The sequence below is a fragment of the Melospiza georgiana genome, chromosome 2 (genome assembly GCF_028018845.1).
Source record: "Melospiza georgiana isolate bMelGeo1 chromosome 2, bMelGeo1.pri, whole genome shotgun sequence".
In the NCBI taxonomy this organism is placed as follows: Eukaryota; Metazoa; Chordata; class Aves; order Passeriformes; family Passerellidae; genus Melospiza; species Melospiza georgiana.
Genome location: NC_080431.1, coordinates 59,231,423 through 59,258,347, shown reverse-complemented (window position 1 = coordinate 59,258,347; position 26,925 = coordinate 59,231,423). Strand labels below are relative to the sequence as shown.

At 42.4% G+C, this 26,925-nt stretch overlaps 1 protein-coding gene across 3 annotated transcripts in view; it reads right to left on the bottom strand.

Annotated features, from left to right (window-relative positions):
- Positions 1-2,000: 2,000 nt before the first annotated feature.
- Positions 2,001-26,925, bottom strand: part of STARD13 (StAR related lipid transfer domain containing 13) — a 140,953-nt gene continuing 116,028 nt past the window's right edge. For all 3 annotated transcript variants that reach the window (XM_058044650.1, XM_058044649.1, XM_058044657.1), the window contains exons 5-14: positions 23,879-25,257; positions 22,244-22,417; positions 20,036-20,195; positions 15,831-16,029; positions 12,518-12,725; positions 11,518-11,632; positions 10,553-10,774; positions 8,417-8,634; positions 5,177-5,353; positions 2,001-4,830 (exon numbers count right to left, since the gene is read on the bottom strand). In XM_058044650.1, the coding sequence (XP_057900633.1) occupies positions 4,713-4,830; positions 5,177-5,353; positions 8,417-8,634; positions 10,553-10,774; positions 11,518-11,632; positions 12,518-12,725; positions 15,831-16,029; positions 20,036-20,195; positions 22,244-22,417; positions 23,879-25,257 (2,970 nt within the window). In that variant the 3' untranslated portion in view covers positions 2,001-4,712. The remainder of the gene's footprint in view (positions 4,831-5,176; positions 5,354-8,416; positions 8,635-10,552; positions 10,775-11,517; positions 11,633-12,517; positions 12,726-15,830; positions 16,030-20,035; positions 20,196-22,243; positions 22,418-23,878; positions 25,258-26,925) is intronic.

The following is a 26,925-nucleotide window of genomic DNA, read 5'->3' as shown; positions in this document are numbered from 1 at the left end:
TGAGGGTCACAATTTAAAATGTACATTTTAGAAAAATCCAAACAGCTACCTCTTTATGAATCTGTGGCTTGATGCTTGATGTGTAACTGCATTGTAACAATAGTCTGCCTGGTCTAGCACCCATCCAAATGAAGCCCAGGTGCAGCTGTGGCTGACACACATCTGGCAAGGAGACCGTGACATGATCATGCTGAAGTCCCATGGGATTGTGAGTGGGTCATGCTGCTTTCTGCCTGGCAAAGTCTGTGTTCACTCCCCAGCATTTTCACATCATGACTGAGCTGGAGCAGCAGGATGTGTTTTCATCCTCTCCTATCTGACTGGCAGGCTCCAGCAGTCTTCTGGATATTTATTCCAATATTTTCACCTCACAGTCATCTCAGGGTGCTCAGCCTGTGCTCTCATCTAACAGCCACCAGCCACTTCAGAGAGCAGCACCTCTTAGGCCTGCCAAAATCCTCTGAGGGTGACGCTGATTCTGCAGTGTAAATGCATCAAGCAGAGGGACTGCCCTGCTCGTGACTCCTGCAATGTGTTGTAGAGAGGACAGGCACCCAAGAATTCAACACTACAAAGTCTGTGCATACCAGGAGCTGAAACATCAGTGCTGCTAAGGTTAAGGCAACCTCATTGCCCTGAGATTGCTGCAGTGGCTGGGAGGGAGAAATGGGAATGAGAGCACATGACATACAGCGTTTTTTTGCAAGAAAGGATGGACTTACACAGCTGACCATCTCTGCTGTGGCAGACACTTAGGAAAAAATGTGTCTTTTCAATCCAAATTTTAATACAGAGCTTTCTCTGAATGAAGGGACATAAAGGCTTATCCCCTCCTAGATGGTCTCTCACAGTTGACTGTGCTCAGCACCCTGTTTTCTGAAACTCTGCTTCTTTTAGTAAGCCAAGAGAGAGTTGGAGTGATATAGGCACATGATGTGCTTAGAGCTGCAGTAGAGTTCATTTTCTTTTTGCAGTGCTGTGCTTTGGATTCAGGATGGGAATAATGTTGGTAATACAGTGATGTTTTGGCTATTGTTAAGTAGTGCTCACCCTAAGTCAAAGGCTTTTCAGCTTCCCATGCTCTGCCGGTGAGGAGCTGCAGAAGAAGCTGGGAGGGAGCATGGCCAGGACAGCTGTGCCGAACTGGCCAAAGGGATATTCTTGGAATGGATATGGAATGGATATTCCATACCATAGAACATCATGACCAGTGTATAAACTGGGGGAGTTGGCTGGGGGGGGACAATTGTTTTTCAGGGATGGGCTGGGCATTGGGCAGTGAGTGGTGAGCAACTGTATTGTGCATCATTTGAGTTTCTTGGATTTTATTCCTCTCTTTTTTACCTCCTTGTTTTTGTTGTTGTTGTAATAGCAATGATAACAATTATAACAATAACAATTAGTAACAACAACAACAACAACAATAATAATAATTTTGCTTTCGTTCCATTATTAAACTGTTGTTAACTCATAGGTTTTACCTCTTTCTGATTCGCTTCCCTGTCCCTCCAGGTGGAAGGATAGAGAGAGGGCGTTGTACCAGCTGGGGTTATACCACAACACTCATCCAAAGGAACCTTTAATTCATCTGTAGAATGTGTATGAAAAACCACAGAAGTCACTATCATGCCACTATACCTTTTTTGCAGTGGCTGAATAGATTTGAGATGGCTGATGTCTTGACAATGTGAACCCAGCACTCACCCAGCTCCTGTGAGCCTAGACCTAAATTATTGACAAGAACACAGATGCAGAAACATGGCTGAATTTGGAAAACAGTCTTTGCCATGAAGCTCGTGTATACATAAGGATACTACAGGCTAAGTATAATGGACAACAATATAATTTTGAGCCTGCAGTTGTTACCCAAGTGCCACCCCAGAACAGTTTTGTGTATAGGAGGTTGCAATAAAGAAATCAAGGGCTTAAATTCAGCATTTCTTGAGCCAGTGGATGAAAAAAGAGCACAAAGAAACACGATTCTTTAGTGTATGCAAATTTATTCAACTCTGAAATTATTTATTTACAACTAATGACTGATACCAACTGATGAGGTAAAAATATGAGGTATTGATATGAGTATAACATTTAAAAATGCAATTATCATAATGTAACAATACAAAATACTGTGGTAGCTGAATGGTAGACATGGCATAACGTGCATTTTGAAGAAATCTTATATCAACAATACATGGCTTGGAGATGCCAGAAGCTCATGACAGAGCTTTTGCAAGGGCAGGAGAACAACCCTACCTTGCTAAGGATGGCAGATGGCACAGGGCCTCTTCCAGCTGAGCAACGACTTGTGAGACAGGATAAAACCACTGTCCAGGTTTTCCCTTCTTTTCCTTAGGACATTATTTATTGCCAGACACTGCCATTCCCAGGGCTAGAAATTCTGTGCCTGTTAGTGCTGAGGCACCGCTGTATTTATTTATGTAAACTAATGTAGCAGAAGTACTCTAATTGCTCATGTTTTGGAAAACGGCCGGCATGAAATCTGCTGCCATGGCCACAGGCGTCTGGGAGGAGGTGCTGCTTTCTGGAATGGCATTCCCAGCTGGGGAGGCACTGTTTGCTCCTGGGAAGGCTGAGCCTGGGCAGTGGGGGTGCCCTGCAGCCAGCGGGTGACTGCCAGACCCCACTACGGCCACGTAACAGCCCCGTGAGTGCTCCCCTGTCTGCAGGACTTAAAGCTCATGGTAGTTGCACATTGCAACTATTGTTGGCCATCAATTTGAGGCAGGAGCTCCCAGGCAGCCAACATCCCTGATCCCAGCACTTGCACAACAAAACATGAGTGACACAGATCATGGGTGAAGATGACAGTGACTTTTTTTGGAGTCCTGCTCCTTCATAAGCATTGTGGGTCACCTTGGGTCACCCTGGGCACGCTGAGCTCCCACAGGTGTGCTGCCTCAGTTCGCAGCGCTGTCCCCTGCCAGCACAGCCCCCGTGTGTGTGCACGATGGCACCTGGGGTCATGCTCTAGCAGCTGTCACCAAACACAATCCACTGCACAGCTCCTACACCTGGGGAACGTTCAAATCTCTGACTTTGAAGGGACTTCCTCATTCATTGAATTGGGGCACAAAGCTGTAGCTTCACATAGGAAATGCATCCTGCTTAATCCACCTCATACTAATCTTTCTGGATTTTGCTGGAAGGACTGAGCTGAAACACTGGCTGTGAGTGACTCTGCTGGTTTATGCAGCAATAAATAAAGTCTAAGTGAACAAATGCGATTAATGAAGAACAGTATTAAGAGGCTTGTACATTCTTACTGAGTCATAGATGTAATAACATTTTGGTCGTAGGTTAGTTAAAAACAAAATGGAACCCTGCCTTAAAGGCAATGTCGACTAATTATTATTATTACTTTTAAAGCATTCTTCCATTAGCAAAATAATAGGTCCCTGAAAATGAAATTATATAATAGGCTTAAATGGCTCCTACTCCTCATAGTCCTAATCCTGCTCCCACCAATGCCTCCAGAGGTGGGATCATGCAGAACAGTGCAATATAAGATGAAAATACTTGCTGTTACTATAAAAGCAATCTTTCCAAGAATAGCATTTATGTAGTCTTTTAAATCTCCAAGATGTGTTTAAAATCTTAAAAAAGCATAGTTATTTGTATAGTAAGAATATTAAAAGGCATGGTGTTCATCTGCATGTCTTTGTGTCCACTGGATGTGGAAAACCTGCTTTGGATTAGCTATCTCTATGGGAGAAGGAAAGAACACAGAAACACTCAGAACCTAGACAAAATGCTTACCAAAAAAATTAATTTACAGCTTAATAAGTTACCAGTCTTGATTTCAGCCATCTCAGGACACACAGCATTACCTTGTGCTGTCCGAGGATGAGCAGTTACCTGGAACACTGCACACAGTGAGGTCTCTACTGACAGACACCAGTCATTTAAGGCAACAGGTAAGTTTTCAACACCTTCTGCTAAAAGTCACAATTCTGCAGCTGAACATAAATGGCCTCCACAATGTCTGTCTCAGATGCATCTCCATGTATTTTATTTGGTGAGACTGATTCCCTCCTCATTATTTTTAAATGCACTGTAACCTCCTTCTTCCTTAGTTCCTGTAATGCTTCCTACATCTATTTCTAGGTACCTTCTCATAGCACACACAAACACAAAACACATTTGGGAACAGGCGTTTGTTACCACGCGAATTAGGCCTGGTAGCTCTGTGACAACAGCAAACACAGCTTATGTAGCAGTGACACACTGAGAAACAAGTGACAGGTCCACTTAAGGTCCAACTGATGCAAGTGATTTGCACTGAGTTATATACAAAATAATTAATTTATACATATACATATATATAGATAGAATATAGATAAATATATACATACTGTACATTATTTATTTACAATTAAAATATGCTTCTTAGAAGCCTTTAAATACCAGAGTTATGTAACATACAAGTAATGGCAATAATCTGTTTTTAAAGTAATAAAAGCTCTCTGAAGAAATGTTTAGTTCAAGAATAAAAATTAATACATAGTGGATGCAGGGGAAGGGGGAAGGTGAAGTCTCCAGAATAAAAAAACTTTCCTATAAAATTTCTTTTTCAGCTTTGTACAGATCCAGGTCTGGTCAGATTTATGCAGCTTAAATCAGACCTTTACTTTCAGTATTCCTGTTCCCTGCCAGACCCTGATTTATGCTCACATGCTCCCAGGAACACTTCCTCAGATTTTTGTTTCTGGTCCCTCAGCAATCAGAGGTTGAAATGAGTTTCTGATCCTGGCAACTTCTGCTGCACACAGATGTCCAAAGCCTTTGTTGTACCACTCTGGGGAATGTCCTCTGAAGAAATGAAAAGAGAATTATTGAGAAACTCAACTACTCAAGAAACATGCCCCACAGAAACGTGCTTGCCATGCTTCTTGCTCCCCATTGCCCACGGTGGTGGTGACCATTCAAATACTTGTCTTTTCAAGTGTACCTCGAAGTTCTCCCTTGCAGTAATCAAATGAGCAGATTCTGTTTCTAAGATCACAATCTATCAGTGGTGGGCACTGAGTGGAGAGAAGACTGCAGGAACACTCTGAAGCAGCAAAGCTAATCTAACCCTGCCCTCTGCTCCCAGCATCTGAGCTTGAGGGTTTTGTCCTGCTGAATGGCCATTGCCTTGTGCAGGTGGGATACTTACTTGAGGTCAATCCTGCAGATGTGGGTCAGCCTGGCTTTCCCTGAGCCACAGGGCTCTATCAAGTACTGGGAGTCCATGACGATGGCTCGCACAGCTCCCATGAGAGGAGCCTCTTCATGCTCCACAGAGATGGCGACCAGCATGCACATCCCCTTGGGCAAATCCGTCCTCCATGTCCTGCAGGGATGGATCAAAGACCGATTCACCTTAGCAATGAAACTTTTGGGCCCATGAGTAAGAACCAGAACTGAAGTTACAGTCTCCTTGTGTGCTCATCCTTGTTGCCTGCGATGCCAGTGGGCTGTCCTAGGAGTCCCTGGTAGAGTTTCATGGCTGTGTGGAATAGCCACCCATCTGTGTGGCTCCAGGTGGAGAAATTTTGCTTCTCCACAGGAGCATTTTGTAGCCATCAGTATTCTAGGGCATGATAGAGCCTTTTGCAGTCAGACAAGTTTTGGAAAGGAGAAAGACCAAGGGTAAGCCATCCAGCAAAAGCTGAAACTGTGCATTGCACCCATGCAGGCTTACAGAAAAAGAAATGCAGTTCAGTACAGCGGAAGTCCTCACTAATACCCAGAATATGTTTCAAGGGTGTCTGAATTAAAAACAAAATGTCCTTCCATTTCTTTCCCAGGTTTCTAGCCTCTCTAACATGCTGGAGAAGTTTTCCATCAAGTTCAAGATTTCTAGACTTAAATACTTTTTTTTTTTGTTGTTCTGTAAGCATTCTCCACATACCCTCGTGTCTCACATCTTTCTCATCTGCACTCAATCTGAGAGGATAGGACTGTGCTCTTTCCTATGCTGTGGGGAAAAAAGAGAAATTCCCACTGTGCTGTGTAACATTCATCATCCTGCTGTGGATTGTCTGAGACAGGGATTATGCTGCCTTGGGAAGTATCATATTTTAGCAGGTAAGCTGCTTTCAAGGACTGTTGAAGGTTGGACCTCAGCAGATAATTTTAACATTTTGCATTTTTTTTACATGAAACTGAGCTATTATTCAAGACACTACAGGAAGATACTGACCAGAAGGTTTTACATGTGCTTGGGCATTAAAAAATTTGATGAGCTGTTTTGGCAGATGAAACATATGGGAGAAGGAAATCACAGCTGAGATCCAGTATGAGAAATGCTGAACCACCTCCTGCAAGTGCCTGCACAGTGTTTAGATGTGCCCACATAATTTTGGTAACTATCCAGCACTCCCTGGGCCATTTGGGAAGTGGAAAGTTCTCTGTCCCAGAGATTTCAGAAGACTTTGGTTTCCTGTTCCCAGTCATATGGATTTAGGCCAGTTTCAGCAGTTCTTTAAATACCTTACAGTAGTAGAATCATGGCACCTAACTCACCAAAATGCTGTCATACTTAATGAACATTAAACACTTGTGGATTCTTTAATAAAAGTGATGCCTGTGCAGGGCAGCTGAGAGCTGTGTCATATCCCAGGCATATGAAACATTTCTCCTCTTACCATCAGAGTCTTCTCTAGGCAGCCTAATCCCCTTGTTATGACTGTCACATTGGAAAAAAAAGGGAACAACTAAGTTGATCCTTTCACAGCCCAAAGTTTGACTGAGAAGGAGAAAATTGCCATCTGTTAAAATATATTTATTCATGTCCCCAGAGGTGTATTATAATTTCACTGTTCACTTCCCACCAATCATAAGGTATCAAATTGTCTGCGGTATTGCTGGGTAACCTTGCTCTAGACTTAATGATATCAATCAAAAGAGATAAACAACAGAATCTGACAGATCTGCCTGATGGCTGTTTCCAGCCCTTAAGAACCCACCAGGATTCATTTTTATGATATGTATTTCAGTCCTTGGGGGTCATTCTGCCTGGGTCAGTGAAAAGAATGAGAACTTGATAGCAGGATTTTCCTTTAACTGATGTGGCTGCACAGCAGGTCTTTAAAGAACATAAACCACCAGGAAACCTAATAGTGAACTAAGTGGCAAATGAGAGGACCAAATTACGGCCGTCAGAACCTCCCCGCCGCTCGCAGGCCATCTTCCCGGTGCCATGCACAGGGCCAAATTTATCACTGGCTCAAGCTAATGACATCATATAAGAAGACTATTTATAAAATAATGATAGATACATAATTATATAAAATATATAATAGATATTTGATTATAAAGTAGTTAATTTAGCCCAGTATACTGTGGTAAGGCAAAGGAAATAGAGTAATGGGAGAACTGGTTACAGAAAGCATTTTTTAAATCTTCCCCTAAGAGTTCCAATAAGTCTTCCCTTATACCAACAATATCTGCATGTTGTCATCTTTTAAGAGACTACTAAAGTTCATAAAAGGGATGTACTTTCGTAATTATATTTTATTTGACCCATCTTTTTCCTTCAATCTTCATTCCCTTTAATACAATTCTGACTCCCTGTACTCCTTCCTTTGTCAAAACTGCTTTGTATTTCTCTAGCACATCATTTCAATCAAAGAAAGCAGGGACCAAAAGCAGGAATGCACAAAATCGTCCTACAATAAATAACTGTAGGATTGACCCTGTTAGTGAAATATGTCAGCAGCTCCACAATAGCTCCTAGCAAGCAAAGGCCTGGATTTCAAAGACAGAAGAGGGTTTTTTTTTACTGCTCTGTACAGGCAGATAGACAATGGCAAAACTGGGATTGAATGTAGAATATTGATACACAGCTATACATTTATTTGAGAGAAGTCATCCCCTGGAAGAGAGAATACAAATCTACTGCCTCTTTCTGTTCATTTCCACACTAGGATTTTTATGGATCAGCATTTCTTCATTTACAAAGACTCTAACTGAAAATTTAAGATAATAACTTATATAGACACTGTATAACAGACTTAGCTTAAAAGCACCACTATCTTCTCTTCTAAACATTTGGCTCTTAAACATCAAACATTCCCTAGAGAACAGCAAAAGCAGCGTAAAAAACAATTGGGTTCTATTTGCACTGTTTTGACAACAAACAAAGCTGAGAGAGAAGAGCAGCTATTATCAGACATCTGTTCTGAGGAAGAAATTATATTTATGGCCTCAGGAGTATGTGCTGCTCAAATTACATCAGAGAAAAGGTCAGCATGCTGTAGGTGTATGACTAATTCAGTTTGAGAAATCAGCGCTGCTGCCCAGAAGTAGAGTTCCTGGAGAGCAATTACACAGATGTGAAGGCTGAGATAAATCCAGATCTTCTTTATGCACTGCAGGAGGCAAAGGTACCAGAGAACCACCCTCAGCTTACCTGAGAACAACAAAGTCTCGGACGGGGTGAGGAGCCATGGTGTTCAAAACATACTGGTAAACTTCTGTCTGCTTGTCCAGGCTCTCCACCACCTTCCACTGCAGGAAGTCCTCGTCCCAGAGGTGACGTTCTCTCAGCACTCGGTTCAGGACAACTGATGGGGGGGCTTCAACTTCAACTGAGGCTTTCCAAAGCCTTAGTGGGTTCCCATCCCCAACCTGGAGTGACCAAGAACACAAACCCCGGTAATTTACATGCCTGTGTTCAGCAGATGATAACTGAGGACAAAATCTCAATGTGTGTGTCTGAGTTCAGCTTAAGAGCATTCATATTTCCCTGCTAATCATTACTATTACTGCTATTGCTGCTGCTCTACTAGTCCTGGATGGAAATCTGAAGTGATTCATTACTCTGCTGTCACAACAGAATATATCTGGACTAGTTCCCATAGTGCCAGTGAGGTTCTTCATTACTTCTGGTGTGACAGACACTTTTCCAAGCCCAGACATCCTAAGTTTAATGATGAAAATGTGTCTGCAGAAATAAAAAGAGATGAAACTGAAACCCTGGGCTGAAATAAAGCAACTGCCTTAGGCAATCTTGTACACTTCCTGGGACTGAGGGTCCATGAACCCTCCTGGTTAATTCTGGGGGGTCAGAACATACTTTGATTCAGTTATGTGTCAGGTACACAGATGTTTTCTCCTCAAAATAGCTGCAAGGGAGGTGTTGGGAAAACGCCTTTCAAAGAGCACAGACTATTTGCTAACTCCTTCTTGCTCACTGATCCTGTTTCTTGGAACACCTCCACAGCTTATAGTAAGGGGAACAGAAAGTGCTGGGCTATGCACAAAGTGAATATCCTAGATTGCACACATCCAGCTTTTCTGCATGGTTTTAGGCAGCAAACAAGTTAACTGCAATCACTGGATCTTGCAAGCCCTGCTTTTCTAACCCTTCCCTACCCTACCGTTCTCATATAGCAATGTGAGTACTTTGGAAACCTCTAGTACCTCCCGTACACCCAGGGAGGATTGTTTCCCCAGAAACCCACCTTCCTGACCTCCCACCTTAAATTATTTCATGTTGTTAATTCTTTCTCCCCAAAGCTTTCAGTTCCCCATTTCCCCTGCCCTGGAGCCCCAGACTCCAAATCCCCTCTGTAGTTCACAGGTCCTTAACCTCCAGCAGTAAAGGCCTCTATTCCCTCTCTCCCATCTCCCACATCTTGCTCCCACCTGAGCTCTGTTACTCTCTCCCCAGCCTCCCACAGTCCGTCCCTGGACAGGTCACTCAGAAAAGCTGGCTACAAACCACAGTAACTGCAATTTCTTTGCCCTGACAGAGGGGTTGCACTTGCCCAAGCTGGGGTAATGCTGCCTCCTGCCCCCTCACCATCCCGATCTCACATTCCTCCCAGTGCTCTTCTCCTGCCTAATTAGTGTCACCCACCCCTGATCCATCCCTTCCTCTTGCTAGCTGCTGCTGGTTTGGAGACCTCTGCTTTGCTACTCAGTTTCAGCACTGAACTCCACTCTCTGCAGGGCCCCTGCAGCACCCTCTGCCTCACAGCAGTGGTCTGGCTTTCTCTGAAGAAGTGATGGAACCTAAAACAAATTCAGAAATTTTAATAAAGCTGCAGTATCAAAAATCCACATGAAAAAAGGACAAAAGGATCAGGGATAAAACTGGCCTGCTTAAAAAAGCATAGGAGAGCCTGAAGAAGTTTTGTACCTACCTGTGTTCTAGCTGTGCTCTCCAAACTGCTAGCAAACATCAAGAATTTGTCAGAAACTTTTCACATCCCCCAGTCAAAGAGCTTGCCCAGGTAATGTTCTCTGTTGTTTAACATCTCAGCTCACTCTCTGGTTGTGTTGTTTGCTGTGTCATTTACTTGATCTATTTTAGAGACCCTAGCTTGCTTTCTGTGCCTTTTTTTGGGATCTCATACTTGAATCACTATTACATTACATTTTAACTGCTTTCAGCAATCTTTTTAAAAATAATAATAATAAAAGAGTGCCTTGCCAGAAAGAAGGGTGTGAGTTTTGCCATACAACATGCCAGGGTGGCCCATAGCTGAGCTGCATTTTGCTTTGGTTTCTTTGCTGCTTCTTTCACGTCTCCCTAAATTACCTTTTTGTAGGCGAGTTCTGTGTTCTCTACACTGGAACATGTGACCCATCCTTTGAATTTCTCTTTTGCTTCTTTCTGGAGATTTTGCATGAGATTTTCTAGGTACATCTGATAGTTCCCTCCTTCCTCATCCACTTGTTTCCCAAGCTCGTCCAGGGTAGGAGAATGCACTTCTGCATCAACATAGGAGTTTCGGGATTGGGTGATCATCTCGTGTGGGACCTGTGCCACAGAAGGGAGAGAAAACACACAGGGAAAATCTCCTGCTGAGAACTTTTCCTTAAGACAATATGTTTCTAGGCTGATGGACCATTCAGCATTCACCCAGTTGCTCTAGCCTAGGATCTGCAAAATGCACATCAATTTCTGTCTTTATGCAAGATGAAACATCAAAGTAGTCTAATAAAACAGCTCATGGCTCTGCACTACTCATGCAGAACCGTGTTAGACTGATCAACTGGATGTCAATACCCCACTGTTGCTCCTTTCACCCTCAGAAATATTGCGTTGTGCTTCTGGGGAAAGAAGATATGAGCATTTTCTCTCCTCCAGCTGCAGTGTACATAGCTGCAGGTCTCTATGTGATTTTTACTTTATTGCATGACACACAGAAATAAAGTGTAAAGGCAATTATTTTTAAGATGAATAAGTTTAATTGAGGCCTTAAAAGCATTGTAATAAAATTTTAAACTAGCAGATTTTGATTTGAATTAGTCTCAAATTTCCTAATCCACTGGTTTAGTTGAAAACTGTCACAGAATAATTACCCTGCATCTTTTGAATACTAAAAGGGAACTGCTGTAAAGACATGAGGTAAATAAACTTTGGATGAAGCAAGTTTACAAATAAGTGAGGCACCAATCTCTGAGCTAACACAAGACAGAAAATATAAGCGTAAACATAAATACTTCAAAGGGTGCTGCATTATGTGGCCATGAATAATGCTGTTTGAGTCTCTCACTCACCTCAAAAAGTTTGTTGCATTCCATTATCATGTGAGCAAGTCCCTGAGTAGCTGCCAGGTTTTCACTGAGGTCCTTCTGATCTGGCTTCCCTGTTGCATATTTTTTCTGTATTACTCTGTAATTGAATTCAGTATCTCAGGTAAAAAGCTGAATCTTTTTAATATGAAAGCAAAAACCAGCAGGATGCTCCCAACATCAGAGAGAAAAAAACCCCTATCTTTAGTTTCTATTTATCAACAAGACTGCTCAAACTGTTGGGCCTTTTTTAAAGGAAAAATGTTTACCTCAAATATTGCTCAGCCAAAGGTAAAAGCAGGAAAGGTTATTCATATCCTGCATGATGCGTGATACATTTTGAAATGGATTTTTAACAGACACGATGTAAAGTGGTTTACATTGTTACTTCTTAAAGCCCTTGTTCAGACATGGGTTATACATGTACTTGACCAAGAATCTCAGTGTATTCTAACCAGATGGGAAGGAAAAAAGTCAAGAGGGACCACTAATGTTTAGCCTGGCTATGCCCTGTTTAGTCTACACTTACCATGTTACAATTTTAATGTGTCCTGAAATAAACCCTGTTTCCTGAATGGCAGAATGTACACAGTAAATTGAAAGTGAAAAAAACCACTCATTGAAAATCTACATATCAAAATCCTTTAAAACATTGTTAATCTTTGACTTAACCAGAGCAAAATCAACCCCTTTTCCTTAACAGAAGTCAACATTACTCATGCAAAACTCACTAGTGCCCCATTGAAAATTCCGCATGGAAAGCAGGCACTGCATGTTCACAACAGACAACCTGAAATGCCTGCTGGGCTTGTGAAAACAAGTGTGCTTCTGGCTCTGCAGCAGGGGTTTTCCCCTCTTACTGAAGCCATGCCCTGTTTAATGTGTGCTGGAAAGCAGATGGCTTGGAAAATTTTTCCTGCATACCACTGAAAGTATCACTCCGTATTCAGGATGTGACTATTTATAATGCTGAGAAGAAACATACCTTGGAGAGCTTTCTTTCTTCACTATATTGAGATGGAAGAGGGAAGGGGCCAGACAAACAGCGATGTTCATGGGAGTCATCTGATTTTCCTCCACGGAGGTGACGTCGCTGAGGAAGCAGAGCAGGGTCTGCAGCACCTCCCTGTTCTCGTCGGCCATGAGCATGATGGCCGCCTGCACCGCCTGCAGCCGCTGCTCCTTGGGGACATCTGCCAGGGAGCAAGGGACGGCCAGGGGTCAGTTGTCAGATCAGGTAAGGGGACAGAGAGATAAAGCTGCCACAGACATTCACAGCCCCCTCTGTGCTCAAACCCCGCGCAGAGGTGGTGCTCAGAGACGTGTTTCAGCGGTGGGCCTGGCAGTGTTGGGTTAGTGCTTGACTCACAGAGGTCTTTCCCGACCTTAGTGATGGCTTAGTGAAGAGGCAGATGACAGGAGACCAAGGGGAACAGATCAGCTGGTCCTGATCTGCTCCTCCTTCTGCTCCTCCACAAAGCACAGCTTCTCTTGCCAGTGTTTGGCATTTCTCTGTTTGTCTGAAGGCCTGCTCCCAAGAAAGACACTGGGCTTCATTTGAAGTTTATGAAGGGAGAAGACTACTCAGTACTTACAGCTTGAAATGGTATTTTTCAGGTTTTCTTTGTCCCCTGGCAAGACAGAAGTTTAAGTCTTAGGGAAGCTTTGGGAACACTTAGATTTGTGTCCTAAACCGTAGAAGAGTTTAATGGAAGAAGTAGTGGAAATGCTTAAATAGCACCTCAGACAGATTCATTTCAAAAACTACCATAAGTTCTCTCAGTTTGGACTTTGAGTCCTCCTCTGGGTATTACATACTCTCTGTAATTGAGTGGAAGAAGAACAAAAGCAGATTTACAGTAGAGGGAACAGCCAGCTTTTAAGATTTGACTGCTAGCCTTGTACAAGCACTTTATTTTAAAAGCTTTCAGACATGAAAGACAAAATGAACACAGCTTAATACTTCTAAAGTTTCTGAAAGCAGCAAGGCCAGGTTTTTCTGAGAAGTCAGGGGAGCCTTTGCTAAATCCATGCCCTGTGTCTTTTCTTCCCAGGACACCTTCTGGTAATCCCTCCCTCCCCTTTATTGTTGCTCTGATGGGTCTGGTGCATGAAGCAGAAGACCAGCCAGTGCTTCAAGTCACAGGTAAACATTAAACAACTGGGAGTTTTAGGAAAATGGAGAAAGTTTCATCAATGGTATGCTGTATAGACTACTACACTAATAATCTCATCCCAAATCCTATGTGTTACAGTAATTCAAGCCATTCTGGATATATGAAAAAGGTCTTGGATATATGAAAAATATCTTCAGCGAGTCCCAGAAAATCAGAAATCTCCTGCCAATACACTAGGAGAGGGGAATCTCTCCTAGTAACTTCACATTAACAATTTGTTAAACAGAACAAAGGGCAAGAAAAAGTCTCAGCTACAGATTAGTTTAATTGCAGATGTTATGAAATACTATTGGTATCCCAGAAATTTTCAACATTTTTCTTTCTGTGAAAGGATTTTTGTCAGCACTGTCTGAAACAGAAAAATATATTTGTTGTTGGTCACGTGGAAAAAAAAATCCTTGCTACTCATTCTTAATCCAAACACTATTTTCTGATGCCTACAGAGCCCATTTTTTCTTGTTCCTGCCTGGGTTTAAAGAGACTCATCATCAAGTCTTTCTGAAAACCTTTAACTCCTAGTGTATTTTAGCAATCTTAACTCATTTAACTCATCTTTTCCCCTTCTCTCTGAAAGAGAAGTTCTTCAGATTTCCTGCTGCAGCACCACACAGGCATTACAGAGTCAGCCCATGCCTCCCTCTTTTTATATTTTTTGTTGGCTGTTTCCCCATTCAGCCTCATGTCTTGGAAAAGGGCAGCCCTCTGGCTACACACCTGCTTATGCTGATGCCACTGGGATCTGCCATCTCTGTTTTCCTGGAGCAAGGGGGTAATTTACTTGCAGTCTCTTCTGTGCAAAGAGACATCCCCAGTTTTCATCAAGCAGTAATTTGGAGGTGATTTGTTTCCAAGGACATGCAGAACATGTCCTTGCAGTGGATAATCTCCTTGGCCACCTCTCCATGGAAATGATTGTGACTGCCATTTTATTAGCAGCCAGAATTCCTGTTGCTTTTCTGAACAAGCTTATTAATGTGTGTGCAGGCAGACAACTTGTGAGCAGGAAAGGAGAAGGGGAAGTGATGGTCCAGGGCTGGGCACCAACTCTTGCAGTTAACTTTTGTCCCAAGACACCACGTACAGCCAAACCCACTGAATTTATTTGCAGTGCTGTCTCTCACATGCAGAATCCAGCACTCTCTACCAGCTACAGACATGTGGTGGTAAATTCATTAGTGACTGCATGCCACAGACAGATTTTTACAGTAAAGAGAAGCAGCGGAAGTATCTGAGATTCTTAAGCACTGGGATTACACAGTGTTTTAAAATGGCTTTCTATTGTTTTAGCAGCTGAAACGTCTGCAAGTGAAAAGACTAGACACACTTCTCTTTAGTGCTTCCAATTATTTGGCTTAGGCTGGCTGCATCTGCCAAAGTGCTGGCTGACTGGCCCTCATAATGGACACTGTCAGGAAAAAAACTCTAATTCCTCTGGATGTTCAGTGTTTTCCTCACTGTTTATTTCTCCCTCAGTCTGGAGAAGAGATACACAGTCATTTCCTGATTCACAGGGACTTTCATTATTCTGATGCATCTCAGATTTTTTGGAAGATTGCTTATGCTGGAAAGAAAAGAAGAAATCCCCTGGTTTCTTTCTTTCTCTATGAGTTCTTTACATAGAGCTTATGATCTACATGAAGGCAGCTTGTTTTTGCATGTACGTTTTATTGCCTATTATGAAAAAGCAAATAATCAGAAGCCACCGCAAGGACGGGGAACTACAGAGACACATATAAATACCACTTCTCCATGCTCAGAAGACTCATTTATATTGAGAATAAATGCATGAAATGGGCCCACAGTTTAAAGAAATCTAACAAAAATATGAGACAAAATATATCTTCATGGGCTTTGTGTCCAGAAGCCTGTTTTTCTCTCTTCTTTCTGGTTGTGAGGCTGGTATGAAGATTGTATTTCCATTAAATTTGACACTGAAATGTTTAGATGATTCTAAAGACCTGTTAGTGAAAGATTTTGAGGGCAGAGGGGTTTTTTATATCTCAAAGCCTAGCAGAAAGAAACCTATCCAGTGTTAACATGCCAAAAATATTTACAGTATATTACTATATAACAATTTCTAATTATTTATAATAAGAGAAATATGTAGAAATATCAACTTACATTGATAGATGTGCAGAAAAGTCTCTCCTAGTTTACTTGTGAGGAGGGGTTCTGGCAAGTCCCTGAAGAATTGCTTGACCATGTCAGCCACATCATATGCTGACTGGTCCTCATAGCTGACGTTTTCTGGGGAGCTCTCGTTCATCTGGCGCAGGGCCTGGATTCGGGATTTCACTCCAGATTTCCGAAACAGACCCACCTACAAACGTACCACATTGACTTGGGTAAAGGGGAAAGTGGCATTTGAAGAATATATATGTGGTATATACATTCATGTGTGGGACTTGGATCATGACCAAAGCTTGGGTTGCTTATTTCACTCTAGGCAAGGAGGACGAAAATGTGCAGATGCAATTGATGGTCCTACAAGTCCTGCAGACAAGCACAGGCCCCCACAGAAGGATTGCAGGGGTTAATAATGCTGCTGCTCTCTTTCCCATTCTAGAGAGAGGGTTCAGACTGCCTTGCGGTTTCTCTGCTGCCTGAGAAGTTTAAGCAAGATGCTCTGCTGATATGAATCAGCCTGGCTTGCTTGGCTTGGGTGACTGACTGTTGATTTACTCCAGCTGAGAATCTGGCCCCTCATGTTTATTTGGGTATATATTTTGAAGACTAACAGGAAAATATTATGCTTAGCTAAGTAATAAATGCTGTGACAAAAGATTAGTACTTCCTAGTAGAGCTTTAAAATCAAGATTAAATGTGTTTTTTCCCTTTCATGTTCTCTGCTTCCAAGAGTTCTCCCAAATCCCACTGAAAAGTCCAGTTCGAGAGTGGGGGCCATGGAGGGATTACTTGTGCAGTGTCACTAAGATACATTTTTATCCTGTTTGCTTTCTGTTTTGAAAGGAAGTGGTAATTCTTCAAATGATGCCTTCAAGGCAGGGCTGCCCTTTCTTGTCCTTCTCCACCCGTGGAATTCCCCCCGGGGTGAATTCCTGCGCCTCAACCACATTATTTATTCCCAAGTGAGTTTACAGTGTTTCATTTGGGAAGTGTTAACACTGTTTTCCCTTCAGTTTTGCAGGGAAAAAGGTGAAACATTGAGAGAGACCTATGGGAAAGGCCCATTTCCAGTTGGGAATTATAGACCCTTTTTCCTCTGTGGTTGCTGTCTCGCTGGTGATTCGTGCAGCTTCCTGCATGGGACAGTCGATCAACAAACAGTAAAGGTAAGGGAATAATGCCTTCAGCCTTCTTCCCCTTACTTCTGAGCACGAAGCAGCACAGAGTTCACAGAGGACCCTCCTCTCTCTAGAACACCTCCCATGCTCACCGGGAGGTATTTAGGCCCTCGGTTAATGTGCACATTCATGACACTAATTACACAGATCACAGCTCTACGAGGGGCTATATTTATTTAATTACTTCTATGGAGAGGAACTGCTGCACCAGACTGGCTGTGAGGCAGCTCTTCTGTGTCTTCTTACTGATGAATTTAGTGTCACTTGAGAGCTAAATTTATGTACAGGAAGTAGAGAACTGGAGCTCTGTATTTATGATCCCAAGTGAAGCTCTGATCTTCTTCCTGACAAGAGCGTACAAGAAAGAACATCCAGCTCTTTTCATCTGGTTTTCCCTTTCCCTTTCTCTTCTTCTTTTTAAATGCCTTTTCCTCTTAGAAATGTGTGCTGAAGATGAAGAAGATGGACTAGCTAATTGTGCCCAAAAGATGGACTAGCTAATTCTGTCCAAAAAATAAGGTTTTGGCTTGCAGTAGATAAATGTCAGACCACAGGCTCAGTTCTCTCCTTTTGATGGAAAGTGTTCTTGCTGGTATAAACAACCATTAAAAACTTCTAGATAAGTCTGATTTGAGAGGTCAGATGTCAAATCTACCCCATGCAATCTCCAGCTGCACATCATTCTACTGCTCTTGATCTCTGTTTAAAGACATTTATCCAAACTCCAATTTCCTTTTTTTTATTAATGGAAAAAATTAATAATTAATCAAAAGAGTCTTCGCTCAATAGAGAAAGATGTTTTAGGCTTTGTTATGCATTATTACAGACTTGTTCTGTAAATAAAAAGGGACTAAAAATCCAGAGGTTAGTCTGCCCCAATCTCTTTACTATCTTCATGCTGCATGGATCATCTTCCCCAAAAGCAGCTGTATGATGCATGACAGAAATAAAGATGCAGTTGGAAAAGGTAAAGCAGTTTCTGTTTCACAAAGTGAAGCTGAATTACATATCCTGCATAGGCCCTATGGGGCTTCTCATGCCAGTTTAGGGATTTCAGTGGCAGGAGCCAGACCCTGCAATGGTTTAGAGCAACCACAACTTTGCCAAGAGTGTGCAGTAGAAGCTCTGACACCTGTTCTGAACTCTAGCCCACCTTCTGCAGTGCGCAGGAGAGACACAGAAGCAAGATGCTGAGGTTACCCAGGTCTCTGTCCAGGCATTAGCAGACTTTGAATTAAATGGGAACAAAGGGAGTAACTATAAAGCAGAGGAGCTGAACTGCCTGGAATGTTTTTGCCTAGAAAGGTTTTTGGTGAAAAGATATTTTAAAGGACACCAATTTGTAGTTCTCCTCCTTCTTTTTTTTTAATCAGTATTTTCCCAATTTTACTCTAAGAAGAAACCACAGCTGAACTGACATTCACAGAGCTCTGCTGCTTCCCAGCCTGTAAACACAAATGGAGCAGACAGTTGTCTGAGGCTTCCAACACCTTTTAATTGCCTCAAGTCTCTCAAGAGCGTTTTCTTTCTCCTTTGTACTCCCTTTTACATTCTCCTCACTTAATCCTCTCACTTCTCTTTCTTCCTCTGGCTCTGCTTCTTAGCTGGCAAGCCCATCCCTATCCATACATCTCCTGTTCCTCTTATTTGGGCATCTCCTCCTCCAATCTCATCACTAATTCCAGGCTTGCTGCATCACTTTTCTTCCTACACTGGCTTTCCACAGCTTTTACACAGCTTAGTACACAAACCCAGATGAGCACTGTGGCAACCAGGCATGTTAGCTCCTGAATATATCACTTCTACTTGTCTCCATGTATCTTTCCTTTTCATCCTCTTAATAAATTTCTGACAAGCCTTCATCCCACCCCTCAGCTCCTGCACGACATATGGCTGGCAGAACTCATCTCAGCTCACTTTAACACTGTGAGTTAGATGTCAAGGTCTGACCACTACAGGGTCCATTTACAGAGAGAACTGACAGGAAGGACCTCTGTCTTTCCCACTGGCTGCAAAGGGAAGTGGTTGTGATTCACTGGAATGCCTTTAATTTTCAATTTCAGTTTTGGGGAAGATGACTGTCACCCAACAGAAATCCTGAACAGCAAACAGAATGGTGATTAGAAAATGTGAAGATTCAAAACAGACTAATTCCACCCTTTTCATGTGCTCAGAAAGCAGCAAAGTCTGCAGAGCAAAGTGCTGGTTGCTCCTTTTGAACCTACAAATATCTAAAGGCAGTTATGAAAGAGGTCATATCACATGAGGTCAGTAACAGTAGAGGACTGAACATAAACAGCCAGGGGGTTTCTCCCAGTCCTATGTTCATAAAAATATACATCCTCATCCTTAGGGGAAGAACAGTAAAAATATGATTAGTATGTCCCTCTGTAGCTAAAGGGAATAAAAAAAATCTGAAATAGTTTGAGCATGAGGGTCTCCCAGCTGGCTTGTTGTAGCTAAGAACACTATAAAAGGCAACATACCATAATGGCTTTGGCATTGAACCCCTGCTGACCTAACTATCTGGATATATCTGACTCTGTCAACAGAATACTTGGAATATTTTGCTGAGTTTGCTCTCTATTCTTGGACTTTTCTGTCTTTGCTAAGTAAATAAAACCTTTCGTACCATATCTTGTGAAATTGTGAATGCAGTTAACCCTCAATGGCAACAGTCAAGCATAAGCAGTACAGATTTGTGTAGAAGTGGGGAGTCCTGATCCCTTTCCAGGTTTCGTTCAATATACATGAAGATCTCAGAATGTTCTTTGAAGTAGACTGTGGTATACAAATCAGCAGGACTGTTACAGCTACAAAATTTCAATAGATTAACTGGATACAAATCTCACAATGGAAAACTTTTCGTTTTGGCACCAACTATCAAATCACCAGAGGAGATTGAGGCCCAACATGAGAGATAATAATCTTCCAATAATCCTGGCACAAAAATGCTGACTGTTGCTTGCCTAAAGTGGCTTTTCAGAAAAAAAGAACACGTCCATGGAGTAAAGCTCCTACCTGGTCTAGACAGTTGCTCTGTAGGTAGCGCAGGGCTTGCTGTATGCTCTGGGGAAGAGGCTGCCCCGTTCTCTGGACGTGAACTATCAGGGGCACACCAAAGACGTTCTTGTCCTTGTAGTCAGGGACTTTCATCCTCTTCATGAACTTTGGCACAGACCTGAAAATAACCACGAACAGGCTGCATGAAAAAATCAGGGTATTTACACACCTTCTGAATAACACTACTGACAGAAATTGGTAAGCGGAGCCTTTTTAAATAAAGATGGTGAAATAATGTTTAATGCACAATACACAGACACTTGAAAATTTGCATAATTTATTAATTTCTTAATGTCTATAAGTGGATGGCCTCTAAGGTATAGCATAACAATCAGCTTTAACAAGAACCTCTTACTATGCAGGTGTCATCCAGCTGAAGCCAATAAGATTTAAAGCATCTTTTAGGGACTCACAAGAATGGCAGAGCAAACCTGAGTGGAGAGGGTATCTGAGGGAAAAGGAGGTACTAACATGCTGATGATCTTTGATCTTCTACCAGTTACATGATTTAGTATTTCTATTGACTAAAATTTTACAATAAGAAATGATGGTGGGAAATCCCTATGTGTCAGATTCCTCCCTTGTGTTATATGATTTATTCTAGTTGAGTAACTTAAGTGAAAGCTGGTGAGCTTGCTTTCTTCAAAAAATTGAGATGAAAACAAGAACCAACTGGATTCCCTTTTTGGGAGTCATGACTGCCATGGAATTAAAAAAAAAAGATGAATATGACCTGAATGTGACTAAGGGTTGTGTCATCTGTGTGGGAAGAAGTAAAAACTCATTTTAAATTACCTACTGAAGAAGTACAGTGCGTAACTCTACAGCTATTTAAAGTGCCTCTCTTAAAAATCCTTAGATACTGATTATAAAAACTGAAGAAATATCTTTCAGGATGGAAATCTTGTAGTAACAGTAGCACCTAGAATTTGTTGTATTCTAGTCTGCTTAATTGAAGTTGGGTAAGGTGAGATTCATTTCAGTGCAGATGCCAGCTAGCCACAGGGAGTACTCCAAAGGAGAGCAGTGAAATGGAGATTAATTTTACTGATTTTTAGTTATTTTACAGAGATTTAGAAAGAGTCAGCTGTCTGGGCTTCTTCTATACCCACTCTAGATAGAGACACCTCTGGAAGGTGACCCAAACCCTCACCCTTCGATATAATGGGCTGCTTTGGGGTCACCTGTCTCTTTCCTCTGACCACAAGCAGCCAACCTGAGTTTCTCAGATTAGATTTATAACAGATTACTCTTTTAACTTTTCTTAATGACTGATGTCAGTGATGTGAATCTCACATGTATCAATTGTATCTGTTTTTCCATTTCTAAGGGAAAACTTGTCTTAACATAGCTCACATGATGAATTTAGCTGGATTTTGGGGAGGTCCTTTCAGCATGAAAATCACAATATAAATATCAAGTCATACTGTATCTGGACTGGGTGCCTCAGTGTATTAGGGAAAGATTCTGTCATCGTTTTGATTATTTCTCAGATACTTTCAAACTCTTATCCATGCCCATTTCCATTTCTGGTGTACCTCAATCTGTGGGGCCCACCAGGGATTGTGTACCATGAAACACGCAGGTTTCTGTAGAGAAGGAGCCACAGAGTGAGCATTCACATCCATGTGTGCTTCCCTCCACTGCCTGAGTGACCAGGTAGCTGTCACAGCTGCCAGGGCTGCCAGCTCCCTCTAATACAGGTCCAGGCCTAGGCCAAAGCCTGCATCTTTGATTTCTAGAGAAAAGCCCCATAACTATTCTAACCCTTCTTTTAAAGCACAAACAAAGCAATATCAAACACATGAAGCAGCAGCTGTTTCTTTTCGAACCACCAAATGAATACTGGATAGGACTTACTGTAAACTTTTCCTACTTTATAGTCACTCTCTCCTATTCCTGTTTATTTTTCTGGAACTGTAGCATTGTTCAAAAGGCCAGGGTTGTCTCTCTGTTAGAGCACAGGAATGAAGCCAGATTTCCAGGATCTATTTCTCACTCTGCCAACGAGCCACGAGGCAGCAATGGATTAAAAGGGACAGTTTCAAATACCACACTTGAAGTCAATGGTTCCTTCTAATTCCATTTATTTACCAACAGAGTAACAGAATTAGGAGAAGCTATTTTCTTCTAAAAAGTCTCCTTCCAGTTAGCAGTGGTACTCACCAGGTCCAGCCATGTTTGTTTGACATGGAGTACTTTTCCATGATGGCAGTGAGTCGAAGCAGAGAGAATTTTTGCAGTAGATTCAGCTGGGCTGCTGACTGGTTGCTGATGTGAAGTGATGCAATGGAGCGGCTCAGGCGATGAGAGATTTGGAAACTCTGCCATCGTAACTGCCTTTAGCAAAAGAAACAATAGAAAAATCAGAGAACTGCTTTGGCTGGGCAGAAAAGATGGTGTACTGTGAGATAGGGCTGGGCAATGTATAAAACATACATAAACACACACATAAGTGATGGCTTGTGGTGTGAAAAGAAAGAAAATTTACCTTGGAGATAAATACAACAATTTAGTCAAATCTCTTTTAATTTCATAAATGCCCAAGTTTTGTTGTTTTAACATTAGAATCTCAAGCAGGTGTGGGTCCTGTCCATATACTTGGGGAAGCAGTGCTGCCTGCTATGGTCTTCAGCCCACGCACTTCCAACAGGATGTGGGAGATTCAGAGACAAATGTTCTTTGCCTGACTCAGAGCTGGTGTTTGATGCCTAGCCCCTCATCTCCCAGGGGACTGACCTGACCACTGAGGTATTTGGAGATGAGGTTCTCCAAACAGTTCTGTTATTAAATGCTGAAGGACTTTTTTGAAAAAGGATTAAACCCTGTGTCTCCTTAGCTGGAGCCAAAACCACCAAGCTATTGAACCATTCACATCTTTTTACTCCAATGCACTTTCTCTGTATACTGGATTCATCAGAAAAAAAACCCTAATCTTATTTTCATATTTCACTAAATATAAGTTCTGACTCAAATCCTAAAAGCTTTGTCACTGCTCATTTACTCAATAGTTTCCTCCAGTCCACTTTCACTTTTGTGGTGGTGGTGAGCAGGCACAGGCATCAGCAAACCATGGCATGGCAGAGTCCTCTGTGAGGGTGCAACAAGACTGACAGCAGATCAGAAGATACCAGTATTATCAGAAATACCAGTGTCAGAAAATACTAGATATGTTCTCTCTGCTTTGGCACTTTCAAAGCCACCCAGCATGCAACAGTTTAGACCCACAAAAGCTTTTGCCCAGGAGCATTGGTACTTGGCTCAACAGGAGCTCATCACTCTGACTTAAAACATGTCTGTAAACTATCAACAAAATTCCACTTTTCACATTATTAAGAAGTCAGTCATTCGCCATCATTTCATCCCACCCATGTAAGGGGCTGGGGCAGAGTAGGGAGGTTCTCTTTGAGCACAAAGGGGCACATTTTTAAAGCAGATCAGTTCATTAAAATGTGCATAAAACTACAGATTCATAAAGACCTGGGTGCATAACTTGGAAGCCAAATTAAAAATGCATCCTACAACATATACAGGGTATATGTAATCAATGGATCAAGGGATAAAAAAATGCCTTAGTTTGCTCTATTAAACGAATTCTGCATTGATTCCATGTAAAAATATCCACAGCAGGATGTGCTTTCCCTGAAAATCCCACCTTTCCCTGGGAAGTCCCCATCTCCATACAGGATGAACACCACTGTAATGGTACCCTGGGCCTTCTGACTCCCAAGCTGAGAACCTCTGCTTCATTACATTGTATTTCACAGTCTATGGATTTGTATACAAAATTTCGCTACTTACCTGCTTGGCCTTGTGAGTGATGCTCCCACCCCAGAGTCCCTCCTGTCCCTAACACCAGTGGCTTCAGATTCATTCAGGGATGTTCCATCTCTGTCCATGTCGCTCGGGGTGGTCCGGCCATCAGACACAGAGTTTCCTTCAAAATCAAGAGTGATCTGTGTGGGCGACTGGAAAGGCAATGGTGGGGATTCCCTGACTGACACGTCACCAACCGGCAGACCTGGCAACACCTTCTTTGACCAGCCATCTACCACCTCCTGCAGTCCATTGACATGTTGCAAAATGTCATCTAACTGAGGAAAAAGGACATCCTTCTCTATGTCCAGGAGGTCCCCAGTGCTAGCATACAAGTGGGAACCTGGCACATTGTCATAAATACTAATTCTGCTCTCTTTAGGACAGCAAGCCATCAGGCCAGATTCCTTTGGAGTAGAGCAGTTCTGCTTTCCCAAAGAGATGCTGCCTGTCCTCCAGTTTACACTGTTACTGTTGTCTGTAGGTGAGAGGCTTTCGATGGAGAGTGCCTTTGGGAAGGTCCCTGGTTTGTGATCCTTGGGAATGTGCACAACCAAGTTCTCTTGGGAATGAAATTCATTTTTGCGGTTTTGGTCCACCACTTGCCGTAAGGCTGTTCCTGCCAGAACATCCAGGTCCTCCAGGTACATCCCACCTCTCTTGTTTGCTTCATGGCACTTGCGTTCCTTCAAACACAGCGTGCTCACCCCACTGCTGCTGTTTTCGGACTGGCTGCTGTCACTGCTGGATTTGGCAGAAGAGGGAAGCCCTCTTTTGACTGAATCTTGCCCCAAATTCTGAAGATTGCCATTGACTATCTGCACACAGTGCATGTCTTTCAAGGATTTTGGCTCAAACTGGAGAACTGGTCCACTGATCTCTAAAGGACCTGTTCTTCCTGAGCCTTTTAGCTTTCCATGCACAGCTTTTGCTTTCAGCGTCTCCATGCGTTTTAGAAAGGTTTTCGCTCTGGCTCGTGTTGGATTTTCATTCTTCAGGCCGTCCCTGGGGGACGGGGCGGTGTTTATTGCAGCGGAGTCCTGCAGCAGGGTGCTCTCCACATCGTGGTGGGCAGAGCAGTCACAGGCCTCCCTGGCAGCGCTGGTGGTGCCAGACTGGCTCCTGCTGTCACTGCCCCCACTGCTCTCGCTGTGAATCGATGAGAGCTCAGGCTCGCTCAGATCTGTAAGGACGCTCTCACTGCTTGTCGTGTTTTTCATTTTAATGTCCCCAGAAGAGCCATGTCTGTCGGACCGGTGAAGCAGAGCGTCAATGTCGTCCACCCGAGACCATCGTTTGCTGGTTCTTTGGAAAGTCCATTTATTACTGATAGCACAGAGATCTTCTTCATCTGAATCTTCACTCTGGAAAAAAAGCAAGTGGCACGTGTTAAAATTGTGTGCTTTAACTTGATATTTGAATTAATGAGATTGGGCTGCTCTAGGTGAGCAACAGGCAACAAAGTCTCTCTGAGCCAAGTTTATGGAAGGCTGGTCATCAGTCCTTTCATAACACCCTCTTTCATTCAATTGTAAAGACTGCAAATATCTTAAAAAGAAAGAAATAAAAGCCTTCTCCGTGTTAGGAGTCCCACTGATACCTCTTGGCTTCCATGGACTGCCTGTGCACTGAGTTCTGTAGGGCTGATGCTCACAGTGACTGTTTAGAAAAAAAACCTTTTGAAAGGCCAAAGTAAAAGAATCCTATTTGCAGGGATGGTGTTAAGATACACATGGTAAAGACAGGGAAGTGGCTGGGTACTACAGCAGTGTGAGCTATTTAAAAATCCAAGACAGCAAATATCTGGTGCTGCATGCAGTTTGCAGTGAAAACTAAATACACATCTATAAACTTCATGAGCCAGATGCATCTAACAAGATTTATGTTTCAGGACTATAACAACAGATAAATAATAATGATGCTTAAAAAGCAATAAAAATATTTGGCAGTATTGCTTAGGGTGTGTCTGAGTGCAGGCAAAGGAAAGCAGAGAAGGCAGCCATGGGGGTGTGGGCAGGAGGAGCAGCCAGGCTCAGGCTGGGATGGGGCAGCATCTGCAGCTGAGGTGAGCTTTCCTACAGTGGGCAACCACTGTCTTCACTGCTGTCATCAGTAGAGGCACCCCAAACTTGATGACCTGCAGCATGCCCCACTGTCTCTGCCTTCCTTCAACCTCTTCCAAGGCAGCAGCACCTCACACCCTTTCTGGTCTCATTATGTTTAGGTAGCTCCAGGAGCTACTCTGCAATGCAGAAAACGTGTGCCTTGAAAAAAAATTTACATAAAAAACCTCACCCTATGACATTCTTCTCATCCGTTTGCTCAAACAAAAAAGATACATCTTCAGCATGAAGGCCATGGTTGCTAATGAGTACCCTTTTCCTGACTTTGAACTGGACTTATACTGCATTATTCTTGTGCATTTGTTTTAAAGCAGAACAAACTAACTTCACCTACATGACATTCAAACAGCTCTTCACATTCTTGGAAGCAGTATGAAGGCAGTAAAATATGACAGGCTGTCAGACTAAAATGAGGTGCTAAACCAGAAAGACTATTTTGGGACTGGAAAAATTCTCATTTTAAAAGTCTATTATTAGAAGTATTTTTATATGAAGTTTTGATGGTAAAGTTATCTCCAATCTTTGACTAGATCTTTGCTGGCCTGTCTAATTGAAAAATGTAGACCAAACTTTACAAGAGCACCCAAAACCTTAAATAACATGAAACCTCAAAAGCTAGAGATTGGGATCAGTAGCGTGCCAGGTCTCACTGAAGCCATAAACTTTTGCCAGTTTATCACTCCAAGTCAGCCAGATGTTTTAGATTGTGTCCAAACCATAAAATAAAATGTAGCTGTGAAATTTTGGGTTTAGGCATTCCTCTTTCTTTTGTTAACATTGAGGTGTGCAGTGTTCCTGTGAGTTTACAGGAATGAATGGAGATCCTCATTCTGTGGCTTGTTAAAGAGAAAAATTGAGCATCTAGTGAAATATGAGGGAAGGGGCTAGAAAAGGCAAATACTGCTTTGG